Below are 19,193 nucleotides of genomic sequence, written 5' to 3'. Positions count from 1 at the left end.
CCCGTGAGGGGCCGGCCCGGAGCCCCCCGGGACCCGCCTGGCCGGGACCCGCCTGGCCGGGACCCGCCTGGCCGGGACCCGCCTGGCCGGGACCCGCCTGGCCGGGACCCGCCTGGCCGGGACCCGCCTGGCCGGCCCCTTGGAAAGCAGCAGGTTAAGCTCGGGAATTAAAGAACCCATTCTAGAAATTAGAAATTTGTTTAATGAAGAGGTCGGGAAACCTGAAGATACACATAATTACAAAAATGCACAGGCTTTTTTTTTTTTTTACTTTTTATAAGCTAATGCAAGCACATTTTACCTATTTAAACATAAAACTTGGATTTTCTTTCTGTCACACACCTCCCCTATTTAAAAAACCCAGTAAATTAACTGCCATAACAGGATCCTCCTTTTTAACGTTTTTAAAACTTCTTCAAAAATCTTCCACTGCTTCAGTGTGGTCCCAATACTGGGAGCTGACAAGACATGAAAATACTCAATTCCATGTAAGAGGTTCAAAGCGGCTGTATAGTTTCTTTTCTTGCCTAAATCCTTCAGTTTTGTAATAGTTTATGTGCCCATTTTCAAAGTATTTTCTGAAAATTACCTTCAAGGTTAATACACAGTTGTAAAAGGTTTCTTCAAAGTAGAATTAAAAAATCTATTTGCCAGTTCTCAAGTTCCAAAAACGTTAGTAAACCTCATAGCTTTTGTGAAAGTTTAGAATTTGTATTTTTAAGACCTGTACCTCTTCTGTAGCCATAGAATAAATGCTATTCCAAAATATCCTTTTTCAGTCTAAGGCCTCAAAAATAATTCCTGCATTTAGTTTCTCTTGAGGTAGAATAAAATAGTTCAGCTGGAAGGGAAGTACAGTGATCATCTAGTCCAACATACTGGTTTTATGGCATAAAATAGTTATGCCTACTCTATGACTTCACCCAAATGTAATTCTGACACCGTATTGCAACTTCTGGTTGAACACAGACACCACAATTGTCGGTTAAGTGACATATGTAAAACATAATTATGGGAAATGGGATCCTAAAAATTGACTTCCAAAACCAAAAGACTACCACTTGATTCAAGGAGAACCTCTACTAATTTTCTGTAAGAGGTGGTTGCATCTTCAGCGTCAAGCAAGAAGGGAAGAACAGGATTTTCTGGTTCCGAGGTTTGAGTCAATTCCACTTTTTACAGATTATGCTACGCAATCATCAGGAGTCCTTTCCCTGAGGTCAGTGCGTGTGAGCTATCTGGCATACATACTCACATGGATCTTCTCCAATATTCACTGGAACATAGAGAAAAATACTTTGGGTTTATGGTTAACCTCAAAAATGAGGTCGGAATCAATCAGGGACACATACTAAATCAGCCAGGACACAAAGATGACAAACCTTACAGCTGTCAATAAAAGGAACTTACTTCCTACTCCAAGATAACAACTATTTAGTCTAGAATTTTCCAAAATAAAATGAACTATGTACAGCTAATGAAATTCTATTGTTTAGACATAAGAGTTGTAATCTAGTAAAAAAAGCTCCTGTAAAAGATTTCACTCCTTGATATACTTAAGGTTGATTTGAGAAGTTCAGTCCACTAATAAGCAAAAGCAAACTGTAATAATAAAATATGCAGGAGGATGAGAGAAAGTATGTCCCTGAAGATGTGGGATAGGAAATTGAATGCAATAGTTTTAAAACTAAAATCAAATGCATAATTCATTAGCACTGAATGAATGAAAATTTAAATCCAGGCTCTTAGAACTGGTGGTCGCAGCCATGTTCTTGACAGGTGGCATATCTGAACGGGAATTATCATCACAAGAAGTCTCAGCAGAAAAATCAATGGCATAAAGTTAGAAAAATGTTCCTTTTCAAATCTGGTAATTGTCTCTCTAGGGTGTCACATAAGAGAGGGAGGAGTTGGCCATTCTGTTTAAAAGAAAAAGCGTTCAGATTTTTTAAAACTCCAAAGATCATCCTTCGGCTCTCAAAGCTGACAAAAGAGATTAAAAGCCTCAAAAGCATCAGTGTCTGTATCCATCTGAAATTTCAAGTCTCTGTAGGAATGCTACATTTAACATAATGTTTATTTTAGGAGATAAGGGGTGGTTTAATGAATTTTATCAGTCAATATATGATCTGCAATTTCCTTTAACTGGTTTTCATCCCCGCATCTTGAATACCCAGAGGAAACTTCTTGTCTTCTGGAAGTAAGTCTTGAAGTAAATTGTCCTCATTTTCCACTGAGATCTGAATTTCAGTTTCTCTTCTCAAGGGATTTTCTTCTGTTGAAAGGGGAATTTCTTCCCTTGTTGGGGAATAATAGGGACCGTTTCCATAATCCATGCTAGCTGAACTAGTCTGTTCTAGGAACTGGGAGCTGCAGTCTGGACTACATACTTTAACAATACAAGTCACATTCACCTGCGTTCCTCCATTACCAGAATGTTCTGTCGAATAAACAGAAAACACATTAAACACGGAAGAATGAAGCCCAGAACACGGAAGAATGAAGCCCAGAACAGGATGGTTGCATTCTTTATCCAGTTCTCTGACTTAAAGTTAGAACAGACACTAAATATCTTCTTGCTTCACCTAATTTAGACAAGCTGGTGGAGTTGGTTCTGTAACATTTTAGGGATTTTTTGGTACCATAGAACCCACATGTCATCCCAGAAATGAAAAAGCCACAAAAATTAATACAGAGCCCTGGATCACAGCCAACTCCCTACCCATCTGTTGCCATTTCTGATGCTTTTGACAATGTTTTCTACCTGCTCCCTTCAGCTCTTACTCCCACTCACAGGTAAGTGTCCTCCATCACACTGATCCCCTAGTCTGCAAATAACTTTTTCTCCATTGAGCACACTCTCTTCCCTGTCTCAGGCTGACAACTTAAAACAATTGCTTTTTCTTTCAAAAGTTACTAAATACTCTCTCTGATGAACATGAGTCTGATGTTTTATCCTGCCATTTAAGCTTATGCTGAAAAGACTCATAATTGATAATCAAATTTCAGAGGTTCTAGATCATTCTGATACATTCTTACCTGAACTTGCAGAGTTGTGCCTGTCTCCACTGTGAAGTTTACAACCTTCTGCAGCTGAATGTTGATGCTGAAATCCTTCTTTTTCTTTCTTTTCATTGTTCTTGTTACTTATTACACTGACTCTTGCAGGTGCAGTTGGATTATTCAGGGAGCTACTGCTGGACCCAGAAGTTCCCAAGAGTTGCTGTTCCTCCTGTTCAGAACTGCTGGAGTTTTGCGATCCTGTATTTCTTACTTTTTTGTCACACTGCTTTTCTGCAGGGGAAAAAGGCTGGAACATTTGCAGAGAAATGCAAAACATTAATCTTTCTGAAAAACACTATCAAAGAACTGGTCAGTACTTAAGCAGCTAAGGAAACCACTGATAACTGCCATTTGTATAGTGGTGACTAAGTAGAATTTATACCAGCTCATTAGGTGTTCAGCAAAATGAACCTGTCTCCTGAAGGCACCTACAGTACTTCACTGATCACCCAGGGAACAAAGGCTCTAAAATCTGCTTTTCTGAACCACACCTGTGGTTTACTGCTCATCCAGCCTAACATAAAGGGAGGATGGTATCTATGGGTTATGTAAGGTACATCTTACACTCTAGCTTGGGGACCAAACCACCCCATTCTTATTCCATTTGTATTTCTGCTGTGCAGTTTTTTTCTACTTGCAATTAGATAAGACTGCATGAATTCTATGTGACTTTTTAAAGAAATGGAAAAAATATAAAGGAAAGAGTGACACTCACCAAATCTGCTTCTGTAGTCGGCGGAGAGTATGCAAGGGCTGCAAGTGAGGAAATACAGTTCATTAGCACCCAAATTGGTTTCAGGTGTAAGAGCTGCTTTCTTAACTAGTCTGAGTGATATCCTCTGCTCCTGAAATAAACTCCAAATGTACACTTACTACACACAGTTTGAAAATGTTGAAAGCTATTAATTTTGTAAGTTGACTTAAATTTAGCCAGCAAGCAGAGGACCCTCTGCATGAATTAATAATTTTTCTAGTATAATGTCAGTGAGAAAAGGTATCGATGACAACAGACTACGGTCATGACTGTTTAATGATAACATTTGATAATGTCTAATATTTAAATGATGAAGTACAAAATATTTAACAAGATCCAGTAGGAGCACAACTGTTGTACAGTTGTCCCAACTCCACTAGGACATGGTATGTTTAGAAAATTATCTAAAGTCTGAGGAACAAGAGAGATTTGAATGGGACTTTTGCCTCACTGTATCCCTGTACTGAGATTAATTTCACCCCATGTGATTTAATACTTTTACTCTAAATACATATGGAATTCCTGGAGTATTTTTTAATTCTGCTTTTCTGTAGCCACAAAGCTTATGTGATCAAGCTGATTTGCATGAGTTTTCTCTTAGTCTCTGTTCTATTGACCTTTGCACCTTTTTGCCTATTTCACCCCAAAGTAACAAGGGAATGGTGTCAAGAGCTCCGTAGGGTTTCAAGAAGCTGTAAGTTGCAGGCTGGTGAGGCAGAAGGCTGTAAATCATTGCCTTGTCCCCTTGAAAAAAAAGAAAATTAACTCATACATTATTAGTTACCTAAGTATGTCTGCACTAGTGATACTTCGGTCATATCCAGCCACGAGAAAAGCTTCAAAGAGAGCTTAGCATCTTTTAAGACACTAATGTTAGTCTACCACTAGGCTCAAATTAGTAGGAAATAAGGTGACGCTCTTTCCCATATTTGCAGATCTGCTTGTTTTCACTTCATCAATCTTACCTTTTTTTTGGGAGACTAAGCAATACCCCAAAATTATGATTATCACGACCAAAACCAATGTCCCCGCTACTGATCCTGAAAATAAATAAGAAAGATAAATTATTTAGCAGGTTCATCTAACAAAGGATCTAGTTAGAAAGAGGTAGTTATGTCCATGGCTACAAAAGCTAAATTTACGAGTATCAGGTGTGTCTGACATTCACATTTGATGCCTCTATTGTTGGATACCAAGGTCTGATTTCAGTCCACCACTTCATAACATTGAATTTTCCTGTCCTGAAAAGTGAGGACAGACTTTTGGCCCCAGTCACAAAAGACATCTCTCTAGGCTAGCAACAATTTGTTAAATACAAGGCCAGGCAGCCCAGAATGCTCCTAAACATATATACTTTCTGGATAGGTTGTGAATAGGAGAGAAGACATCCACACTTGTGAATGCTGTAAGGACTTCCTGTCTTGGGAAAGGCTGGCTGACGTCTCCAAAGACTTCTCACCAAGAGGTTTATGAAGTCAAATTTGCCTTGGTCCAGAATCTGAGATGTGATCTTTACTACCAGCTCCTTCATAGTAGCAATTCTTAGGAAATGCCTTGTATAATCTAGTTTGGGGCTTTTTAGAAATATTTCCAGAATTAGGAGGACTGTAGAATGCACTGGGGTAGTGCAGGTGTATAGGTAAATATTATGCAACTCACTACAGTCTCATATTGAATTAATTCAGCTCTTCTGAGGTTCTGTTTGGGTACAGGTAATTAGTTTTGGAAAGAAACTGAGAACTAAATATAAACTTGCTTCCTAGCCAGATAAAAGTGACTTTAAATGAGTTACCGATGATGTAAGACATGTCAGGTGCAGATTTTAAAATGACAGGTTGAGTTATTATTTCAGGTTTGTTGGAAGCAGAGCTTTGGGTCAGAAGCAGGTTCAAAATACTGTGAGGTAGAACTGTGGCAACTGCTGTTCCTGAGTCATTGCAAATTGTGTCATTCATGCTGTTTCCAGGAACAGCCACTGATTTACAACTGCAAGAAACAAAAAGAGAAGTTAGGAAACAAAGCAACCCTGTGCACAGTTAAGGTTGCTATTAGACAGAAACACTGGCTTACACTGTATGTGGTATACAGCTGGTATCATAAGATTCCTCACGTGAAAAAGTGCCAGGAGGACAAGGTTTACATTCTGTATCTGTGCTATCTGTCCCTTTAAACAAATAGAAAGACTCCAGTTAGTCATCCAGTGAGAAACAAGAATGAATAATCAAGGTCTGCGGTACAGATCCTGGAAGTGATACAGAGGCAGTACACAAAATACAGACTTCAACTGTCACAGAAGAGATTCACTTGAAACACCCAACCCAAACACAAACCAGAAAATTTGTGGCTGTTAGTTTAGTGCCCTTGATAGCCAGTCTTTGAAGAAGACTGTAAAAACCCACCAAAAGGTTAAAATGTGGTACTGCAGACAAATTTGAGCTTTTTCACTAGTCCCTGACAGACTGACCACCTATTCCGTTCTGTTGGGAGTTCTGTATCTTTTTGAATGATTCTTAATTTCTTAAAAATATTCAGTGTTCCACCTCTTTGAATATTATTTATCATCTTGAGACAGCTACATTATCAGAGTGGTGAATTTCATCATCTAATAAGAACAAATTCTGCAGAACAGCATAGAGTCATCATTATTTACTGTAATCAAATTTAACCTGAAGCCCTGTTTCAAGGATTTAAGGAAGAATTAAGTGGTCTTGAATCTGAGTCACTTGTATGGAATAAATCACACAGTAGAGCAAAACAAAGGAAGATTAAGCTGGATTGGGGAACTTTATGATATATGGTAGTAACAGATTGCAACATGTTGTCCCTTTGAATATGCCTCTTGAGAATAGTGTTGCTCTAGTTACTGCCTACTTACTAAGATAATGCTTGCACTGAAAAGAATGCATAACTGTAGGGAATTAAAAGATCATATTCCTGTAATTTACTGAGTTGGAGGCAGATTCAGAAATATTTATGGACTATTAACACAAAAAATATCCTTCTTCATATAGTAAAGCTATTTTGTGTGTAGAGTGTTCAGAATTAAATTACCTCTTCTGGAAACTCGGTAACCTTTTCCACATTTTTTATGCACTTTACATATTTTGCAGTACTCGTATATTTTTGAAATGCAGTACTCATTGGGTGGGCAGCTACAGATTCTGTCCTGTGACTCAGTGCATGTTTGATTCTGCACAAATCCTGTTTTTAAAACAAGAATAAAGCAAGATATCATTAGCAACATTTAAAATCATAGCCTGCAATGTTTCAAGTGAGTGCAAGGTGATATTCACATACCACAAACTGAAGATAATTTTGCAGCTTCTGGCTAGTATACCATCATAAAACAAATACATTATATGCCTCAACATACACATTTTCAGAAGAGTTTCCTCTCTCTCTCTCTCTAGGAGAGGAGAAATTTGCATCTGTAGGCTGCACACTTGAAACTCTGTACCTGCGGTTGCATTATATTGTATCATAACCATAAATATGCACATTTTTACTACGCGTGTTCATCACTGGAGCATCTGGGGGCCATACTAAGGTCTGTAGTCTACGCAGATCACGCAACTGTATTTAAAGTGATTGGAGACCTTACTACAGATGTTTTCATACTGCAATTAACCAGCCTTGCACAGTTATCTATTTAGATGAGACCAAAGGTCCTTTGAACAGCTTAGACTGTATCCTTAAAACTTACTTGCCAGTGAGTCAAGTAGATAATTTTCTACACCAGTTTCCACTAGAAATGATGGACAACAGTATGACTGAATTTGTTAATGCACGTGACCTATTAGACCAATGTACAGATGTTGGTACAATGTATAATGTTGGTACCTTATATACCGTTAAGCTGCTTTAATGAACTAAACTGGCATACTCACTGACTATACTGCTTTGCAAAAGAAATAAAAATAATATAGGAATATCACAACTGGTGTTTGCTGTTGTCAGCTCAGCAGACAAACCGAGAAGTGACTGGATGATGGAAATGTAATTATCCATTTATGCCTGTGCAAGTCAGGTCTTAAGCTCCCTTGGCTGAAGAGTATAAGCAGGAAGTTACTCTAGTGGTGACATTTGGATCTATTTGAGTAATGCAGTGCCTTATAAGATTGGTGTCACATTTTTAGGACTCAGAAAGAAAAAGGGGCAGAGCCCCCTGCAAAACTTTTCCCTGATTCTTCTCCCCAAATCTTCCGAGTACCAAAAGCATGAGAATGGGACTATACAAGTGATAGACAAAACCTCCTAGTGTTCTTAGGAGAAAGGACTAGGTTAAACCAAGCCCACTCTTTGAGCAGGCTGTTAAAGTCACAAATGCCTCTCTTTCAAGCCTACCTTTCCTGCAGGGTGGTGAGCAGGCAAAGCACTGAGGAGACCGATTCCAGATTGCTGTATATGTGTCAGGTCTACAGGGACTGCACTTTGTGTCCACAGTGTGAGTGCAGCTCTCTCTCTTATACTGACCTATTAAAAAAAAAAAACAAAGCAAACCAAACAGAGAAAGCATCTCATTGGAAAAGATCACTAGGAATTGTTTAAGGTAAGTTTCATTCTTAGCTGTAGAAACCCCTTGCCTTCACTGCCACTACCTGATCCGTCATGTACACCAAGCAAGTATTGACTTAAAGGAGGACTGCATGGGTATCCAAGGAAACTCTGATTTCTTTTATGTTATTTATGTTTGACTCCTTTTCCTACATTCAGATCAGTGAATTCCAGCCATATTCAAAACAAGTCAGTCTCAGTCCTGAACAAAACTCCTCAACGTATACTTAGATGCAGCTACCGCAGTACGTAAAACAAATGTTTTACCCTCACAGAAGCTGTGTTTTGTTGTGAAACACAGGATGGTGTTTCATGCCGAAAGTCAGGCACATGCAAGAATGATGGTGAGGCCCTTACTACACTTACAGGCAGCAAGTGAAAAAGGCATAATAAAGTATTATCACAAACAGACCTGAATTAGAACGTCACCAGCTGTCACTACTGAAGGGACATGAGCTCGCTCTTTTTCCTTCACCTCCTTCAGCCAGCCCTAACAGATCAAAGCAATAGGTTTCTGAAGCCAGTGGCATTCCAGACAAAATCAGAAGTTGTCAAAGGTAGTTTCTCCAGTGCTTCTCACCAACAAAGTTCAGTGCAGTGGTGGTGTTACCACAAAAGCCAGCAGAGGAACTCTCTAAGCCTCGTCTCGGCGTTTTAGAAAGCAGGCATTCTTATTGCAGCGCTGGGCGCACACGCAAAGAGCTTCGCAAAAGTGACCACACCCCAGATCTATAAGCAGCAGCTAATATACAGTGAGATCATACATACTCATAATTTTTCCGAGAAGTGTGTTACATATGCATTAGATTTCCTGGAACTAATTACAATATCTGCATCCTAATTACGCATGCGCTTTCTTGCTGGGTGGTGGTCTCGAGGGGTCTCTGGTGATTGTCGGTCTTCCTCACCGTGTCTGCTGGCTGACCTCAGTGCTCCTGAATGCTCACAAAGGTCTGTTAGGGGGGGTTGTGCTGCTGTGTGGTGTCTTGAGCTGGTTCATTTTAGTTTGTCCCGTTCTTGTTCCTGTTATCTTCAAGAACAGGCTCTGACTGTCTTATTTATTATTTTCTTATCTCCAAACCCCTTTCTTTTTTACAAAAGCACCAACCTTCAGCTGTGTCTGCACATTCCAAAAGTTACATTGATCTACTCTATTCCCAGTAAAAAAATGTTAGCAAGACATTTTGGCTTACAGTGGGAATAATTAAATATGAGCTCCAACATACCCATTCTGGAGAAAGGAAAACACCTCAATTGCCATTTCTCCCTTGCTTAAAAGGAAGGAGCTAAAAGTCAATGTCTCATATCCTGTACAGAAACACCCTGGAAAATATACTCAGAAAGCAGGAGTAATACTGGAGCTGCTTGGAGAATCTCTGTTCTCCAAAAGAAGGGGCCCTGGAGGTGAGCCATAGGAATTATTTCCAAAGGCTGTGTTTTGACATGTACTTACCTGAAGCTTAAAAGTCTGCCTCCCACATCCTGCTAATGATTTAGGCTTCAATTTTTGATAGATTATAGTAAAAAAAATTAAACTCATAGTAACAAAAATAAAGATTTTAGACTTCCTGCAACTTGTTGTCCAGTTTGTTATTGGGAAAAATTAAAATTAAGGAGAAATAGACTGAACAGTACATACCACAACAGAAAAGCGTTTTACCTATGAATTATCATCTTTCACTCGTTGTGTTTTTAACAAAGGAAGTCTGACAGATCTATCTAGACCTTTTTGTTTAATTCAAGCAATTGTGGCTGCTTCAGCATATACTGATTTCCTGCTTAAACTTCCGGATCTCTCTGACAGGAACTCATCGTTTATGGAAACATATTTTGTTTGCTCAGCATGTAATGTGAAAAAAAGGCAGTTTTTTGCTGTGTCTAATGTAATAATTTAATGACAACTTCTTGCAAAAACTTTATTATCAAAATATCCAAACGGCATTACTATCCCCCAGAAAAACAACCCTCCACACACACCCTTCTGCAGTCAAGAACTTTTGCTGACAAAAGATCACTAATAATTATCACTGGAGTGTAAGACATGACACCTCAAAGCTGACAGTTTCTGTAGTCTTGTAGTCTGATAGTGGTCTGCAGTGTCTGATTTACAGTAAAAGAGAACAAAACTCCCCGAATGAGCAATTATAGATTAACCTGTCCAATGGAAAGCTCCTTATATAAGTGATATTATCAAAGTACAGAAACTAAGCTCTACCTCACGTCCTATTTTACAATATAGTAATTATTAGTGGGCTTGGGTCTGACATATGTTGTCTGATTTTTGCAATTCCCTTAGTAGGCTGTTGCTTCTCCCCAATGCTGACTTAAAAATACTTTAATCAAAACACCATGCCAAGCTGCGCTTCGAAGAGCTCAGCAGAAGGCTGTGCTTACAAAAGCAGCCTACCTCCTGATAAGCCCCAGCCAGTTTAACCTTGTACGAGAATTCCTATTCTGATGAACGTGTCTCTTTTGCAGGTATTTTAGTCACAGCATTTTATTGTCTTCCAGCTAGAGTGCACTGCAACAGTAAAAATCTGATGCTCTTCAGATGTGTAAATAATCAAAATGTACTATGCTCATCTGAAAATTGACTGAATTTGGCTAGTAATAGTTTGAATTATAACCTACCTGGAGGGCACTGGCTGCAACATTTATTAAGTCGTTCTTCATAGAATTCAGTGCTGGGATCATTGCATTGTGCAAACTGTGGTGTATAAGGCAATGAATATTCCTAGGAGAAATTATGGAAAATCATGAGTCACAAGTCCATTCTGACCCTAAAGTAGAGATTCAAGAGAGACAAACACTTAAAGATCAATGCAATTATAACCACATTCCTTTCCAAGGCACTGATGAAACAGAAAGCAGCAGACACCAAAAAGCTGAAGGAGAAGCACAGCTTACAAGCTACTTGAGACCATTTAGAGGTTCCTCTGTTTTTCAAAGATCTGTCACAATGAACAAACTGATTTCCCCAGGTTTTATGTTCAAAAGAATGGAATGGAACTATGGGATAAGCATCTCACCTGGTCACTACTGCATCCCCTAAACCAAAGGCCTAAGCACCTATTCTCAACTGCCATGATTCAAACAACCTTTGACAAAATGCCAGTGAAACCTAAATTCCTACCTGTGGGTTTGTGGGGAGAAGCATTTTCTGCAAAGTGCCTATGTTAAAAATGATACCTTCTTACTTAATACATCTACTCCCTATATACATTTAGAGCCTTATCTGAAAACTAGAAGATTGACCTTGCTACTCCTTAATCCCCTCAGGACTCTCAAGCCAGTGGAAAAGGGAGCTGTAGGTCTGGCACTACTGCAATGCTTGAAGGAATCTTTCTGTTTTCATCAGTGGGTGCAAAGGACACAAGACACTAAATTCAATCCTCTCTTGTGCTTATGTTCATTATGCCCTCACACCCATGCAATATACAGGCAAGATAACCCATCCCTTTAGTCAAAGAACCTGTACTATTCGAACTGTTTCACCAAAGGAAAAGAAAAAAAGCTTTTATCATTCCAGATTCCTTTCTGAATGAGAAAGGCCTTGATGTTTTGAAAACGATGTCTCCAAAAACTGCTCTGCTGCTTCTGAAAAGGAGGAACTGGCTACAAGACTTAAATAAAAATTAAAAACCTACCTCATATGGCAGGTCAAATGCATAAGAAACAATCCTGAAATACAGTGTACCTAATTTTCAGCTCACACCAATCAGCACGGCTCAATGACTTCAATGAACAAGTGTCAAAATATTTGAGGACCTGCCTTCTGTTTTCAAAGGGAAAAATATACTCACTCAAAAGAAAAAGGCCAATGTTAGGTAGTACAAGCGTAGGAGTTTCCTGCTAGATCAGAAAGATGCTGTTCAAAAAGTACGTGACACTGCTCAGTTTTCTGCAGTCTGAAGATTGCTCCATATATAATCTATATACATTTAGAGAAGTCATTTAGAAGTATTATTAAAAAGAGAAATCAAAACAGGAAGAAGCTCTTTGGAGGCCAGTAATAAAAATATCCTTCCTCCTTACTGACAGAACATGCTGATTATCTATTGTGTTTTCACATTACTGATGAAGTGGACTAACACTTCCCACCCTCAACAATTGCTTAAAAGGAACCCAACATTTTCTTATGCAGCTTGTTGAAGTATTTTACCTCTTATCTAGCTGTATATCAGAAACAGGATTTCACCCATCTACTCGATGGTCAGTATCAAAAAGAACCTTTCCTGAGAATGTGAAGGCAGAGAAAGGCCTCTTGAGTTTCAATATTCATTCCAGAAAAGAAAAAACTTCCAGTAGAAGTTTCACCACTCCTATTTAAAACACTGTGAAAGCTGGTAACACTGACCGGGCATCAGCACAATTCTGATCTCTTCTGATCAGTCAGTTGAGTTAAAGACTTAAAACCAGGGAGACTGGGGATGGGTTTCACCAATACCAGCCCCATTCTCTCACAGCCAGATCAATGAGAAACAGTCAAGCTGCAAACTGAAGAACAAACTTGTAAAGATGCTTTTAACGGGCCAGAAACTGTGATGGGGTGGGGAAGGATGATTGGAAAAAAAAAAAAAAAAAAAAAATCATTCTCCTTCTTAAACACTAGAGCAGGTGAAGTAAGAAACAGCTGCTGAGCACAAACTGCATTTTCAAATTCTTTGTCTTTTGATGAGAAGAAAGTCAGTTTTGCAGGAACCACGCTGCAGCCCCTTTAAAAGGGGCTTGCACAAGGATTGAAGACTTTGAAGAAAACCCAGGAGGCTGGCTTCAACATTACCAGTTTCATTATTATTAATGAGAATAATAACCATAGTAATTCAAAAAGAAAACCAAGGCTTTTCAATTCTTTCTAGGTTCAGTAATAACTGTTAATGCTGGACTTGGTATTATACCCTTATAGGATGGGCAACGATAAACCATACCATTTGCAAATGTGAGCTGACACTAAAATCTGATGAAGAAAAGGGCTCTGCTCTCATCAAAAGTACTTTTCATTTAAGTTACTTTCTTATTTATTAAAAGAAGAAAAATCAAGTGTTGTCACATTTTTGTAGTCGTGATGATCAACCTCATTAAAAGCACTTGAGAGTCTTTTAAAACTTAAAACTTCACTGCAAGAGCAGACACAGGGAAAAAAAAAAAAAAAGTAAGAAGTACAATAAACTGCATCACAAATTATCCTGCTGGTGAGGCTTCCTGGCAAAAAATGTTCTTATCTCATCCTCTGCATTCTGTTGTAAAAACTGTCCTGTGAGTTAGACACAGGAAAACCTCTTTGGTTAATGGGTTCACATCTATTTCTCTTTAAGTTGTGCTTGAAAGGATATCTCTGCTGTCTGATACAATCTCCCTGAAATTTTATCTGATGAGCTGTGGCTCTCAACGACACACAATTGACAATTTCTTGCCAACTGTCCTCAAAGAACATTATGGGAAACTAAAAGGGACTTGTAACTCACTTAGGTACAATTTATATACAGACACGAGCTCAGCTTCGTTTGCACTGGAAGGATGCCATTAATTTTAGTGGTTGCTTCCAATATAAACTAGTTTAATCAAAGCTGTCAAGGCCAGCAGTCAAATCTACTCTGCCAGAGGAAGCGTAGCCTATTACTAGGTATAAAACTCTCCTGGGCTTCTTGGCTACAAGAAGACCCCACTTTTTCTAGCCTTCTCACCAATTTTAAGGTCTGAGTTGCGCCGTACAATATTTGTATCTGGCATCCAGATCCATTGGCTACTTCGGGTTGAAAGGCTGATGAGTAGGCACTGGATTCTATTCTACAATCTTTGCATTTTGTTACTGCTTGTATCTCTCACAAGTCCTTATTTTGCCTTCTGCTTTTACTGTGTTTCAGTGTTCCGTAAGCAGATTGTGTGGAGCAAAACTAACCTGATGCTGCATCTTTTGCATTACAGCCTTAGAACTTCTCAGATTAGGTAGCAGTATCTCATGGCAGCAGACTTTTAAGATACTTGTATGGACAAAATGAAGATTTTGGAGGACTTCATTTAATTTGACAGGTACAAATAGAAGTAAAATGCCTCATCTATCTAGCAGCAGAAGCAGAAACAGCATTAAACGTGAAATTTAGTCTAGCTCTGTGCATATCAATCAAATTAAGCAATATATCTTGGCACAGAAATGAGTAAACTATGCTTGCCTTTGACTAAACAACTCACTAGGGAGATTTTTGCAATGCCTGTGTATTAAGCAATAACTAAGAAGTTACATGCAAAAAGCCAATGACTCAAGACTCTCTCTCCAGAGCCCCTTCATTGATTAAATCATTTTCCCGTCTGCACTACAGACTTCCAGCAGATACGTGAGCTAACGCCACTGGAGAGGAGTGGGCTAACAGCAGCCTCCACACCAGCTGAGAGGTTAGTACAGGCTCTTCTAAACACGTATGCACAACTGTCTCCAAGATTACCTACATCCTACCCACTGGAAGATAAAACTAGTGGAGAACGTGCCTGTACCTCATGATTTTCAGGCCTGCAGCTGTGTCTGTGCCCGCTGAGGGAAAGGGCCGGCGGGCTGTCCCCTCGCACCCAGTCGTACAGAGGGCAACCCCACCTGAGCCCCTAATGTCTGCACCAGCGCTGAGCCCGAGGCATGAACTACAGAAGTCTGGGTTCAGACTTCTTCCAAATGAGAAGGGCTTGATCCAGTGCACCAACCTGGCTCTACCTATTGCTGACAAAGTCCAGGTCTCAACTACTCACAGCACATCACAAGGTAATGCATTCCCTATGTGCTGAATATTAATTATAAATGAACATAATTTCCTGCCTTGCAGCTTTTTCCTGTATTCTTGGACTTCATATGTAATTAAATTTAAGTATCTTCAATAATAGAAATAAAACGTGCTAATATAAGGGATGAATATATATATTCACATAACATATAATCCATTCACATAACATTCATTTTCACTCAAGGAGGCCATTTAAACAAACATCTTTAAGCATATATTTTAATCCTAACTCACGTCTACATCTCCTTTTCACACAGTTGCCTCCTTCAGACTCAAGCTATCAAACAAAGGAGTCTGAACAGGAACTACATCTGGCATGTAACGTTCTTCACACATATGAAACCACAATGAAGTCACCAAGGACTCTGACGTAAAAAGCTGTTGCTGTGGAAAGGACTTGAGGTAAAGAGATACCATTTGCTGAGCTACCAAACCTGTCGAAGACAGGAAAAAACAGAATTCTTCTAAAATATTTAAACCGGTAATTTACAAAAATAATTCTGTTGAAGATTAGTTATCAGATAACAGCAAGCCTCACCAAAACCAGCTGGAGTTGTAACAGGCTGTATCAACTATACTCAAATCATAAAGCTTCTTCTAAAGCTGATTTCCTGCAAGTATCTCTCTAAGCTTACAGGTCCATTATGTGAGTTGTTCTCCCACCCTATACTGTACTTACTTGTAAAGCAGGAGTCCTTGCATGGCCACAGATAAACAGATTTACAACTCCACATTCCCCCTCCCTGAGAAAACAGTATCTTTTTGCTTACGGTTAGGGATCCTACTTCATTGCCACTTACCACCATAATATGAAAACATTTTCCCAGAATGAGATGACAGGAGGCTGCACAGAATACAGAAGCTATTCACAACATGCAAAAATTATAGAAGTGAGTCAAAGTTTGTAGGAAGACCTAGTATAACCAAAGACCTAGTATAACCAAGACCTAGTAAAACAAGAGGAACTACAGACTGCAGGCCTGAGAGGCAGGAAGACAGGTTGTATCCTCATCACATGTCAGAGAAGGGCAGGTGATGAGCAAATTCCCAAGAAAAGATGAGCAAGACAGGGTTGGCCACATTAGGCTTGACCTTAAGTGGAGGCATCCTAGAAGATGCACCCAAGGGAGACGGGGTGATACCTAACCCTGAGAGCAGAGCAGGAAAGGAGAAGCTATGTGAGCCCTAAGTGTAGAGATGGCAGATGAAGAACCTTCCCAAGATGCCCCACACGTACCAGCCAAGAACACTGCCAGAGGGGATAACTGTCTTCTATCTAGGCCAAATACCAGAATTAGCATTTATCTATTATTTTGAAACAAATTCTGTTCTTGGGATGGTGTTGCTTGTATCACTGATGGCTTTTGCAAAGCTCTGTTAAGACTTTCAATCACCATGAACTTTGATGCAACAACCACACGTGTGGGTACATACAACAGCAAAGCTGCAGGTGACCCACAGCCCTCCTGGCTCTGACCATAAAAAAGCAGGGACATTGGAGCAGTCTGCTCAGTTTTATTTCAGGATTTTTCCACAAGATCTCCTTTATGCTCATCCTTTTGCAGTTCAGGGTACGTGCATGGTTATCAACACACCTTCCATGTACCAGCAGCATTCCCCTACAACCACGCAGCAGCAACCAGAGAGTGACCTCTGCACACATCAGCAACTACTCTGTGGAGCACGCTGCGCTGCTGTGCAAAGGACAGTTATTTAGGTTTGAGGCTATTGAGAAAGTTTCTGTTAAAACTATCTGGTGACCGAGTTGTTCAAAATGGCAAAAATGATGTTCAGATCCTGCGAGTAACACAGGGACTGAGGCTAGAAGATCAGTCTAATTTCAGCTGAATGAGAAAAAACAAGAAATAGTGTCACTCAAGAACTATTGCTTTGCCAGCTTCTCTCCCTCAAAAATAAAGTAAGTTTTCTTTAACTGACCACTTTTTAACACTGATATAACAGGCAAGTTTTTTCCAGCTCTGTGGCAGACAGAGTATTTCTGAAACTACTGGTTTTGTTTTTCTAATGTATATACGGACTTCTCCTTGGTTTGTCACAATGCAAAAAGTGATGCTGAAAGTTTCCTTCATGATTTCCATCATTATGTTCAGGTCATGTTTAGGGAGAGAGGAGACATAACTCCTTTTGAGTCAAAGCCCTTTGTTCAGCAAGAAGCATGACAAAACTTTATACTTAAATTTTGGTGATAAGGTCTGCTACAATTCTGAGACTCATTTCTTTATCTGCTCTACCCTATATGCTTCAAGGTGTCCAGTAAATCATGTTCAAAATACTGTTACCTTACAAACCAGGTTTTAAAATTAGTAAGAAGCAGTTAGAAGAATTAATTTAATACATTATAAACCCACTATAGCACCCAGCATGCCTTAAAAGACCATTGTGTAACTGCAGGTTCAATGTGCATTCTAACATCCTCACCTGGTTTCACTGAACCCTTGTCTTACCAAGGCTAAACTGATATGATTAAATAAGCATGTAAATATACATCCCATGACAAAGTGATGACCTGGACATCTCAGCAGCATTTCCATATTTATCTTCACGATCCAGGACACTTCAAAATCAGGCAGAAAAATGCTCTCAATGTACCAGTACGTTGTACACACAAAGTCGAATAGAGCCCAGCAAGCTCTTCGGTTCAAACAGCTAAAAGCATTCATTGTCAAATAGTGGTAGCGCTGGATATGAAAGAGAACAGTCACAGCTGGATCACATCAGGTTTTACACATAAATTAAAGGGCTTTTCCATGTAAATAAGTAGTAGTTTTAGGGATCTAACAGAACATAACAAGCTCTTCCTGTTTAAACAACGGTGTAAAATACATACAGATTTACACTCAGCACTTGCCAGGGCACTGAAGAGTTTTTACCAATATTCAAACAAGCCTGAAAATCAACCCATTTCCAGTGAGAAGCCAGGAAAAACGGTTGATCATTGCTTTGGGAAGCCAGGAAATAGCAACGCCAGAGCTGAAGGGCGCAGGATGGGCTTTAAAGAAGTCCAATAGGGGGGACCTGAGGCTGAGACCCCCCCCACCCCGAGTTCAGCACAGGTAGAGGGGGCAGACGGGTGGCGGGACTGCGAGCGCAGCCCCCAAACGATGCCCGCTCGCCAGCACCGCGCCGGGCCAGCCCAGGCCGTCACACCCCGCACGGCACCCGGTGCCCGGCCGCTCGGTAACCGCTCCGACGGCGCAAGGCGGCGGGCAGCCCCCACCTCCCCCCAGGGGCTCCCCGCACTCACCCCGCCGCCCGCGGCCCGGAGGAGCGCGGCCAGCAGCGCCCAGCGCGGCCCCATCCCGCCGCCGAGTGAGGCTCCGCCGGGCCGGGCGGGGCGGGGCGGGGTTGCCTCCACCCCAGCCCCAGCCCCGGCCCCGGGCCCCGGGTCACCGCCCCGAGCGGGGCGGGAGCGCGGCGCTGCGCGCTGTGGCGGCCCGGGCACGGATGCCTGCTCAGAGCCCGGTGCCGGCCGCTGCCCGAGCATGAGAGTTACTTCGGTATCTCAGCGGGGACTCTCGGCCCGCGCGAAGGGGCGCTTTAGCCCCGTTTGTGCCCCGTTGTGCTCCCGGGAGGGCGGGAGACACTGGCCCAGGTTGCCCAGAGAAGCTGTGGCTGCCCCCACCCTGGAAGGGTTCAAGGCCAGGTTGGACGGGGCTTTGGGCCGCCTGGGCTAGTGGAAGGTGTCCCTGCCCGGGGCAGGAGGGTTGGAACTGGATGATCTCTAAGGTCCCTTCCACCCCAAACCATCCTGTGATCGATGATTGATTGAAAAGATGAACTTACCTTTTGCAGCATTCTAGCATTCATTAATACCCACCGCTGCACCACGTTCACTCATGTCTCATGCACACTGCTGGGATGGTACAGAGAGACCTTAATGTAAATTCAGACCTGCTCTGCTCTTGAGGAAAAACTCCAGTCAACTAATAGCTTCGTAAGATTTGAATGGCTCTCTTGCAAAAATATTTTTTCTGCAACTGATACATGCACTGAAATTACCAACAATGAAATATTTACATATCAGACAAGAAAAG

General features: G+C 40.8%; 1 protein-coding gene and 1 long non-coding RNA gene across 2 annotated transcripts; one reads left to right on the top strand and one right to left on the bottom strand.

Annotated features, from left to right (window-relative positions):
- Positions 1-179: 179 nt before the first annotated feature.
- Positions 180-18,473, bottom strand: TNFRSF1B (TNF receptor superfamily member 1B). Its single transcript, XM_074892840.1, has 10 exons — positions 18,404-18,473; positions 11,003-11,105; positions 8,162-8,290; positions 6,869-7,018; positions 5,888-5,981; positions 5,610-5,803; positions 4,783-4,857; positions 3,779-3,816; positions 3,040-3,310; positions 180-2,440 (listed from the first exon to the last, which is right to left on the bottom strand). Exons 1-10 carry the CDS (start codon positions 18,455-18,457, stop codon positions 2,142-2,144), a joined length of 1,407 nt encoding a protein of 468 aa, XP_074748941.1. The 5' UTR covers positions 18,458-18,473; the 3' UTR covers positions 180-2,141.
- LOC141953907 (uncharacterized) lies at positions 14,693-15,952 on the top strand. The gene is made up of 3 exons (XR_012632040.1): positions 14,693-14,761; positions 14,875-15,119; positions 15,396-15,952. It is a non-coding gene; the product is annotated as an uncharacterized LOC141953907 (long non-coding RNA).
- Positions 18,474-19,193: the final 720 nt, after the last annotated feature.

The sequence above is a fragment of the Strix uralensis genome, chromosome 23 (genome assembly GCF_047716275.1).
Source record: "Strix uralensis isolate ZFMK-TIS-50842 chromosome 23, bStrUra1, whole genome shotgun sequence".
In the NCBI taxonomy this organism is placed as follows: Eukaryota; Metazoa; Chordata; class Aves; order Strigiformes; family Strigidae; genus Strix; species Strix uralensis.
Note: the sequence above shows the minus strand (reverse complement) of the source record. Positions and strands in the feature narration are given on the sequence as shown.